A 9,934-nucleotide genomic window follows, 5' to 3' on the forward strand; every position below is an offset into this window, starting at 1 on the left:
GATGTCCGGAAAGAGCCCGGATTCAACCACCGAACGGTTTGGTTCCTTCTGCTCATCTTTCTCTTTAAAAGAGCGTCTTGGCTCACCGTGACTCACATCAAATGTAAGGCAGAGGATCCGCGAAGCTGATGAAAGCCGGCTGAGACGCGATGGGATTTTTGCATGATCGGTAGGCTTGGTGACAGGGCCATCTGCTGGCACAGGGACTGCGACAGCATCCCGGGGAGCTCTGCTGGGAACGGCTCTCCTCCTGGGAGTGCTGAAGGAATGGCTTCATTCTAACCTCCCAACACCCGTCACTCCTCTTAAATTATCTTTGTAAACGGCTTCGTATCTTGTATTAATTTCTGATTTGGTAACAGAACTTTTTACTCTAAAGAAAGACAACTCTCGAAATTTAAGCTTCATTCAAAAGTTAAATGGGATGTTTGATCTGGGAATAGTATTGCCTTAGATCATGCCAAAACTTAAAAACTATGTTCTGAGGAAGTGTGGGTTTGTAGAAGAATCTCTCAGATCAACGAGAAATTAATGTTAATGCTTAACATTCGTACAAAATATATACATTAGGGATATTTTGATTTAATATACAAATCAGATATCTTGTGAACAAACATAAAGAAGCCAAATGGTCTGTCATACTAACATTGTTAAATTTCTTGTGTTTTCAATATTGAAAAGGTTTTTGGAGGTGTTTTAGTTTACTTTTGCAAGCACTGTGCAATCAGTGCAGTGTCTCAAATGTAACAAACATGTCTGATATATATGTGTGTGCTCATGTTTACTTCTCTGTATGTTTAATTTAAGTATATCAGTCCACACTGCTTGACATGTGTGTATTGCTGATGTAACAGGTCACAAGGTTGTCTCAAACGTATGGCAGAGCAAGGCATGTCCTGGTTCCAGCAGCGTTTATAGCAACTCTCTTAAAGCAGTACCCCTCATCACCCTTGTGATTGCAGTAAGAGACGTTATACAGTAGCTCCTTGCTGACAGAATGGCAATTTATTGTAGACCAAAACTATCCCCTGAGAATGCACTTATCTGGCTGCACCCAAAAATCTTTTGTCTTCTGTCCACATTTGTTGTCTCTAGCATCACATACCTTCATCCCACAGAAAATGCAAGCTATTACATACTGCCTAGGGGCTGTTCTGACCTTTTTGACTTCTAAACAGTTTTCTGCTTTTTTAGTCCTTTGACAATTCTTCAAATTAAATGACAGAAGTGGATTTCATTACAGGAGCTTTGACCAAAATTACTTATTGCTTACCTAGTAAACCTGGCCATAAATGTAATTGATTTATAAATTCCACAAAAGCACAAACATTAGCCAGTGACTGCTTGTAGTGCTGCTGTGTAGAAATTATGTGTATGGAGGGATAACTTTTCTTCAGGCCAAAAGACTGTGCAAGAATAAAACAACAATATTTTATGACCTCTGTGGATCAGGACTATTCTGGACCATTTTTTTTCCTGGTAGCTCATTCTATATTTGCACTTTCTGTTTTAGTGACTGTTTTCTGTTATCTGTTCTGAAAGGATGGCAGAATGGACTGCAGTATATCATGAAGGATGGATTGGACTGTGGAGAGGAGGAAGTAATCTCTTGTCTGAGAAACTTGGAAGAAAATGTCTGTGGTGCTAGGAAGCTAACCTGACAACATGAGTAATATAGACAGGGCTGTTGAAGTTCTGACCATCAGGGTGAGATGGAAGGCCAGGTGAGGTACTGTTTCATGTTCATATTTTTCTCCTGAAACTCTTTTGACTAAATGTAAGTGTGGTCCAGTAAATGTAATTGTTTTTTGTCAAGTTCACCTGTGAAAAATTGTACTGTATAAGGGAAATGGCATTTTACCTGCAAAGTCCAGTTTTGCTCCTGATTTACTGTGCTGAGTACTGGTCTCCAAGTTGTCTAGACATGTTGAAGTTCTTGTTTGCACAGTGATATTGGGCTACTGCAAATATTAAATGTGTTTTCTGACTTTGGTGTAACTGCATCTCTTCCATTACCAACACATTGGTAATGAAAACCTTGTTTTATCAGCATGGGAGTGGCCGTGGACATTGGGGTTTTTTTCTCTGTGACATTCGACGTGTGATGTACAGCGCTACTATTCCTATTAAAGTACTGAGATCACTTTCTTGTGAAGGTCCACAAGTTCCATAGAACAGGCTCTGAGAGGGCTATTGCAGAATATAAGTGCAATAAAACAAAGCCCTCCAGAGAACCGTAAAAGGATTTGTCATAAATGGGACGAAATCTTGCATTTGTAGTAAAAATGCAATGGAATACAGTTTTCGCACTGATACCCAATCTGTTGGTTTTCTGTCTCAGCCCCAGCTTGAGAGCAGGCAGCGCTCAGGTTACTCGGGAGGGAGGGGTCAGCAGAGCCCCGGGCGGTGGCAGGGACAGAGCCCACGATCGCTGCACGACTCTGGCAGCTGCGAGGGACGAGCGAGCTGCTTCTGGAACCGCATCCGTGTATCAGCACCTGGATGCTGCTGTACAACTTGATTTACTTCTTTGGCTAGTTTTGGACGGTGGTAAACACTTCTGTGCCCTTGGGTGAACAGTTTTGTTTGAGGTCCAGAGATGAAGATGAGGAGCCTCTCCTCCTTTTACGTCTCTCTGTGGTTGCTGTTCACAGCAGTGATACTCAAAGGTGAGAATACTGCTTGCTAGTTAAATGTTGCACTGAAGTTTATCTTATTCACATAGGATCTTGTGACCTGATCTACCCTACATGGCTGAGCCCCAGAAGTGTTTGATCTGTTTAGTTTAAATGTGTTTGATGCACAGACAAAACGATCATGTACGACCAGAATTGCAGCGCTCTTCGGGAAGTTTTGGTTTGTTGGGATATCTTTTTAGTCGGGAAGATTTGCTTTGAACTCTTAATTAGTCCGGGAAGTAGGTGTGAATCACCAGAGATGTACTCCAAAGCACTTGTTCCCTACGGATTGCCGCCTGGCATTCGCTCGAGTCTTGCAGTGTGTGAGACTGGAGCGCTGAAGCGATAACGACTCCAACAACTGGCCATTTGCAAAAGCAGCGGGTGCTCGGGTGAGGCCCTATTGCATCCCACCACCGAAGGGGAGGAAGGTGGGCACAAAGCGGGTGAGCACCCATCGCCAAAGATCACCGGGACAAATTAACCTTTGCTTGGCAACAAGCTTTGAAAGAGATAAGGGAGAACACCGATAAAAAGCAGGTCCTATGAGATGGGATAATACTTCTTATCATGTACGCTGGTATCGGTCCTCTCCATTATCTACTCTCATCCTTTCTTTCTTTTGTATTTTCTTAAGTGTAATCTTTGTGCTTTTATATTGTTTAATTTCCATAGCTAATAACCGATACGACTACGTACCTCTTTCCCACTGCTGGAATTAAGGCAACATTTAAAATTTTTGGGATAACTTTAGTCAGCGGTTTGCTCGCCTTTGCCCGGGGCGGGGGAATTGAAGTTTGTCTTCAAACGACAGTTCACCGGGTAAGGTCTGATGGGTTTAACATCTACAGCTGGGGCGTAGCCAGAAGGTACCCAGGAAATAAAGGAACATTAACGGGCATTACTGCCCTGGAGACACTTGGTCTGGGAAAAGGTTGATAAGAGAACCAAGGAATGAGGGCCGAATTAGTATCGGAGGCGAAGGGATCAAAACCAATAGAAGATTGAACTCTAAGAACTGTGTAATTTAAAACGAGTGAACTTGAATTACTTTGGGGTTTTTATGTGTAAATAGGTGAAAAGTCTGGTAAAGAACCATGTAGGATGGAATGATTTTCACTGCACAACCCGGGCATGTGTGGATGAAATAATTTCTATTGCATGTCCTGCTCAGAATGACATCCTGCTCAGAATAAAGTAATACATAATTCTCTAACATGGAAAAGATGTTGTTGGAGAGTTTCTGTTTTCCCTGTAGTTTCAGTGACAGCATTGTATCAAGTTGTTCTAAAATAAACCTGCCATACATAAATATGTGTATTTATACACAACCAGTCATTCAGTGTTGTTTCACTCTTACCCATCCCAAGGGATCTATCACGAAGAACCTCAGTTACCCCACCTTCAGGAGTGGGTTGTAACAGAGTGGTTCTGTTGTTCTTGCCCTTTGCTTGCAGAAATTTGTGTATCTATGTGAAGAGGCTGCCTAGAGAAACTGTGGTGTACAAAAGAGTATGAAACAGCAAAAGTATAATTTAAAACCTCAAGTTTCAGTTAATTGTCTTTAGTATCTAAGTTTGGATAGCAAGAAGCATTTCTAAATACATGGTTTGGAAAAGATGTTGGTGCGCAGATGTATTCACACATTAAGTAATTGCCAGGTTGTGAAGAAGAGCAGCTCAGACATTTTACAGGTGTTAGTTTAAAAAGAAAAAGATTAAATTCTGGAAGTAGCAGGAATCTTACCAGTGCTGCAGCTAGGGACATACCAAAAGCCATTAGCCTGTGAGTAAGTGTCATTTCAGACCTTGCTGACTGTTAAGTCAGTAATACCTGCCATTGAGAGTCGTTCATAAAATAAAAGTAATTTTAATTTACTTTCAAAAAATAAGGATTGCTATATACAGTGTCTTTCAGTGGGTGTGAAAAGCTCAAGTTAGCTATTCACTTGCTCCAGGTGAACGCTGTCTTTATTTGAATAACTCCATCGGGTACTCTTCTGTATCTGAACTAATGATATTCTACCATATATGAATGATAAATATGGTTAGAGCAAATACTGCTTGAAGCAGTAGAAAGAAGGTGTTTTCTGATGCTGCTCAGTGCTTAATCTCATGTACTAAAAAATTTATGTTTTATAGCTGTAGAATCAGCCAAAGGAAAATATGCTCACATGCTGTTTAATGAATTGTTTGAAGACTACTCCAATGCTCTGAGACCAGTGGAAGACACAGATAAAGTACTGAATGTCACCCTTCAGATCACATTGTCTCAAATTAAAGACATGGTGAGTAAAAGTAGAGTTCTGTTTTTCTAAAAATATGCAGGAATATACTAGATGTAAGCCTTTTGTTTGGAGTAGGAAAAGCAGCCTTCAGTTTGTTGTGACAACTTCAGGAATGCTTCCTCAGGGGCAGGGGAGAGGGGGTGGACTGAGGGGTTGGGGGTGCATTCTGTTCTCCAGTTTTTTGTACATTCTTCTCTGGTTGCATCACTTAAGGCTTCCATTATAAGTCTGGAAGCTTAGAGCTGCTGAATTTTTAAGATTTCTTTTGTAGTTAGGTGTTGGTATCACACCCTCCAGGCAACTTTTGCTGAGTTTTAAATACAGCAAATGCTTTTTCTAAGCTGCAATAATTTCTATATAAAATCCCTAAAATTAGCCTTCAGTAATTTTTATAAATACATTTTTTTAGATACACTTTTAAGGCAAAAGAAAATGTGTTTGGAAGGAGAAGGAAAGATTATTTTTGTGACTTCTGAATTATAATTTCAAGGCCTCACCAAGCTCCCAAAGAATTTCTGAGCCTGGATCTGTTAGCTCTTTGCTATTCTGAAGCTTGCAAAATGAAATTAGGAAGAACTGGGAGCATTAGATACTGTGATTAAAACTGGGGAAGGTGCTGAAAGGTGAAGGTTTGCACAAGTGGGAGTCCAAACCGGTGATTTTCCTGTACAGTGTATGGGCCTGGATGCCTGTCTGAGAATTACTCTGTGGCCTGTTAGTATTCTGGCCTGTTTTGAGCACTACATCAAAGCCACATCACAAATGCTGTCTGTGTCTAAGATGTGATTTTGTCACCTTCAGCTAGAAATATCTCTACATTTTTATGCAGGATGAAAGGAACCAAATTTTGTCAGCTTACTTATGGATTCGACAGAGCTGGTATGATGCATACCTCAGATGGGACAAAGATAAATACGATGGGCTGGATTCCATCAGGATTCCAAGCAATTTGGTTTGGAGACCAGATATTGTCCTATATAACAAGTGAGTGTGGCTGGAGAAAATCAGCTTGCATATTTGAGGGAGGGAGGGGGTTAGAGAAGAAACTGGCCTACAGAGTCTGAACTTTCATCTCTACCTTACTTTAGCAAGGGGTATGTTTGTTGTCTTAACATTTGTTGTTGATAATCTAAATATTTTGCAATGAAGCTATAGACAAGATCTGAAAATTATGCTACAGAACAAAGCTTTTCTGAATTTTTCTGCACTGGGCATTGAATACCCTGGCTGTCTGAGGTGCTTTCTGCTGAGGTTCCTGAGAACTCTGGAAGATTGTCCACAAAAAGATGATACATAAAGGCTGCACTCCCTGTCTGCTCTCCCAGGCCAATACTGACCTGCAGACTGTTTTCATCTTTTAATGGACTCCTATCCTACTGTGTTCTGTTTGAGGTCAAGTTTGAAGGAACTATGGCCAACAAATGCAACATAACTCAGCAGCACTGACGTTTGGCATTCATGGGCATTCATACCTGTAAATAATGGTTATTAGTAAGTTCCTACTAAAATTCAGTGTAAATATGATTTCAGAAACATGCTTTTAATGGTGTGAAAGGAGGGTCTTCCCCATTGCCTACCTTCTCTGGCCCTCACCCTTAAGTTTTTGTCTGTCAATCCTGACTGCCATTTTTCTGTCTTTTAGGGCTGATGATGACTTTTCAGAACCAGTAAATACTAATGTAGTGCTGAGATATGACGGAAAAATCACTTGGGATACACCTGCTATCACAAAGAGCTCTTGTGTAGTGGATGTGTCTTATTTTCCTTTCGACAGCCAGCAGTGCAACCTTACCTTTGGGTCCTGGACCTATAACGGTAATCAGGTAGACCTCATCAATTCTCTTGATAGTGGTGACCTCTCTGACTTCATAGAAGATGTGGAATGGGAGATCCATGGTATGCCAGCAGTTAAGAATGTCATCACTTATGGCTGCTGCTCTGAGCCTTATCCAGATGTGACCTTCACGCTGATTTTGAAAAGGAAGTCCTCTTTCTATATATTTAATCTGTTGCTTCCTTGCATTTTGATCTCTTTCCTGGCCCCACTGGGATTCTATCTCCCTGCAGACTCTGGTGAGAAAGTGTCTCTGGGTGTTACAGTTCTTCTTGCTCTGACCGTGTTCCAGCTGATGGTTGCAGAGATCATGCCCCCATCTGAAAATGTACCTTTGATAGGTGAGTTTTACACACTGTGTCTTTAAGCATGACTTAGTAATAGCAGGGTTGTATGTCAGCGAATCTTCATGTAATTTGTGATTTCTGGGAAGATAGATTTGCTGTATTTTTGAAACATAGTGAAGTACTTAAAATATGTGTGGAATCTGTGTAAGTATGCTACAGTATTTAGAAGTTATTTTGTGTTTATTTTAAATTATACTAGCTAGCTGTTTTATATTTATGAAATATAGTTAGAGATTTCGAATTATGCTATCACATCTTGAAGTAAAGCTGGTAATGGAAAACAATTTTAGAACTAACACATGAAGTATAATCAAAAGCTATAAGCACAAGGTCAGACTGTTTCAAGATATGTTTCTGTCAGATCCAGGCTGTTGGATGGCCTGGCTGGCATACTCACAGTTGACTTAATATCTGACAATTGCTTCATTGGATTATAGTTCCTGGGAATTCAGTATGCTGAAATTTAATTTTTGTCTGGGAGTTCAGGAAAGTCCATGTGCAGTGAAAGGAACCTAGCTCAGTCTGTTTTCTCTATTCCCACGCTCTCCCTTGCCATCCGTTCCAATCCCTTTGGAACTGGGCTTAGGCACACTTGTCTGTGGCACGTCCTGTGCTGCTGTGTTGCTGCTGTCAGCTCTTGCTTCTCCTGCAGATCTGCAGAGCAGGGCTGGGAGCTGCTTCTCTGCACAGGTTGGTTGAGTGCTCAGCTGTGTGCTTCAGTTGCCGAAAGCAGGGGCAGAGGAGCACAGCTTGTGTTCTCTCCAGCTCTGTGCTCTGACCCTGGGGCTGGCAGCACACTGGTTGTGGGTGCCAGCAAGGTCTGCCTATTCACTGACATGTTTGAGTGTGAGAGCATGGATCTGCTGGTGTGGGCTGCATCAACAGCTCAAACAAAGTGTGGTCATCACTGTTGTTAATACCTGAGGAAATGGGATTTCCATGGTGCCGTGTGAAGCCATTGCCATGGGGATTTTGCAGATACTATGAAAAGAACAAGGCTCTTGAGAAACATTTTTGAGCTGCTTTCTGAATGGATGTGTTTCAAGTAGTCAGAGGTTTTAGCTTGCAAATATTTACCATGCTAATACAGTAGTCACACACTCATCTGATAAAGACATGCCAGTAATGAGTATGAGATTTTATTTTAATGGCTTTTATCTTTGTTTTTAAATGGTGAATCCTCATCTAAGAGAATTAAGGTGATTAAAATTTTATTTCCCTTGCATTTATGCTTAGTACTATGTTGTCACACTGTTGATTCTCATTGATTTTTTTAAATTAGAGTAACATCTTTAATATAATTTTATTTTGTGTTCTAGGGAAGTACTACATAGCAACTATGACCATGATCACAGCTTCCACTGCATTGACAATCATTATAATGAATCTCCATCATTGTGGCTCAGAAGCAAAGCCTGTTCCACAGTGGGCCAAGGTGGTTATTTTGGACTATATGTCAAAAATCTTTTTTGTTTATGATGTGGGTGAAAATTGCACAAGTCCGAAAAGAGAGAAGGAAGAAGAATGTAGGTTAGAGGGGGATGATGGGGGTCAGAGGAGGCACAAAGAGGTAAGGAGTCCTCTTTCCTCTAGGAATGATGACTGCAATCTCAAGGAGAAGCTCAATGGAAATTGGAATAAAAGCTATGGAGTTCATGGTGGAAATGTTAATTGCTGTTCTTGTTACAAAATGCTGATTAAAAATATTGAGTATATTGCTAATTGTGTTAGAGACCATAAAGCAAACCGGGCCAAAGGAATTGAGTGGAAAAAAGTTGCAAAAGTGATGGACAGGTTTTTCATGTGGATTTTCTTTATCATGGTGTTTTTTATGAGTGTGCTGATCATTGGGAAAGCTGCTTAACTGAAAATGAGTATGTTCCTTTTGTAAATCTAATATTCTATGTTAGTTCATTTAGGAGGAGTTTAGTGATGGGGTGCTTTTGGGATCTTTGTCTTGCATTCTGTAACAATAAACAAATTGATTCTGTAGGCTGTGACAGTGAGTTGAGACTCAACATAACTGAGGACTTTGCTGGTGACTGTCCTTGCCTCTCAGTATGGGTGTTCTAATGAGGCTGCAGGATAAGCAGTCACTGTTCCACCTTGGTGGGAGGTGGCCCTCACTTCAGGCTGTCTGCTTCACTCCATCGCAGCAGTGGAGCAGACAGCCTAGCAGGGAGCTGTGTATTCCCAGGGCTGCATCTCTACCCCTTGCAATTTGATCAGCCCTTTCTCTCTTCCAGGGGGAAAAAAAAAAGTGTATTTGTGATATGGCGACGTTTTCTGGAGATCATCCCTTCATGGCATTGCCTTTTTCCCTTTTATTTTAGCTTGACTTGAAAACTTATGGTTTTTGTTCCAGCTCACTGATCGCTGTTCATTTCATAGGCTCTACATGCTGTGCCTTTAGTTTCTAATATGGTTGAGCTTACTGAATATGATCTTCCTCTTTATCATTTTCTGCTGCAGAATATTACTGTGTTGTCACCATGGCCCAAGTAAGCCAAATTCCCAGGGTTTCTTCCTCACTGAGTCAGAGGGCCTCTTTTCAATTCTTTCTCTTGAGCCTAATAATAGGAAGCACTTCTCCTCTCCTTCCTACATGTCTCATTGCCCTGGGCATTTGTTCAAGATGTGCCTTTAAATGTTACTTGAGACTGCTAAAATAGGAGGCTGTGACTTCTGTCTTCTCTCACTGTATTTACCTGCCAGTGTTCACCCTTTGTGTCTCTTGTTCACTCTTACAAGCTCTTTAATACTTAAATTTTAAACAGTTTACAGGAAT

General features: G+C 40.9%; 1 protein-coding gene across 1 annotated transcript; it reads left to right on the plus strand.

Moving 5' to 3' along the window:
• Positions 1 to 2,599: 2,599 nt before the first annotated feature.
• CHRNA9 (cholinergic receptor nicotinic alpha 9 subunit) lies at positions 2,600 to 9,010 on the plus strand. The gene is made up of 5 exons (XM_005415466.1): positions 2,600 to 2,669; positions 4,820 to 4,965; positions 5,795 to 5,949; positions 6,608 to 7,140; positions 8,466 to 9,010. Exons 1-5 carry the CDS (start codon positions 2,600 to 2,602, stop codon positions 9,008 to 9,010), a joined length of 1,449 nt encoding a protein of 482 aa, XP_005415523.1.
• Positions 9,011 to 9,934: the final 924 nt, after the last annotated feature.

The sequence above is a fragment of the Geospiza fortis genome, unplaced genomic scaffold, assembly GCF_000277835.1.
Source record: "Geospiza fortis unplaced genomic scaffold, GeoFor_1.0 scaffold40, whole genome shotgun sequence".
In the NCBI taxonomy this organism is placed as follows: Eukaryota; Metazoa; Chordata; class Aves; order Passeriformes; family Thraupidae; genus Geospiza; species Geospiza fortis.

What these genes read in the sequence shown, in the direction of transcription:
- CHRNA9 (XM_005415466.1), top strand. Translation starts at nt 2,600, where the DNA reads ATGAAGATGAGGAGCCTCTCCTCCTTTTACGTCTCTCTGTGGTTGCTG. An exon ending in GATATTGTCCTATATAACAA is followed by an intron (nt 5,950 to 6,607) that starts GTGAGTGTGGCT and finishes TCTGTCTTTTAG; the next exon opens with GGCTGATGATGACTTTTCAG. An exon ending in TGAAAATGTACCTTTGATAG is followed by an intron (nt 7,141 to 8,465) that starts GTGAGTTTTACA and finishes TTTGTGTTCTAG; the next exon opens with GGAAGTACTACATAGCAACT.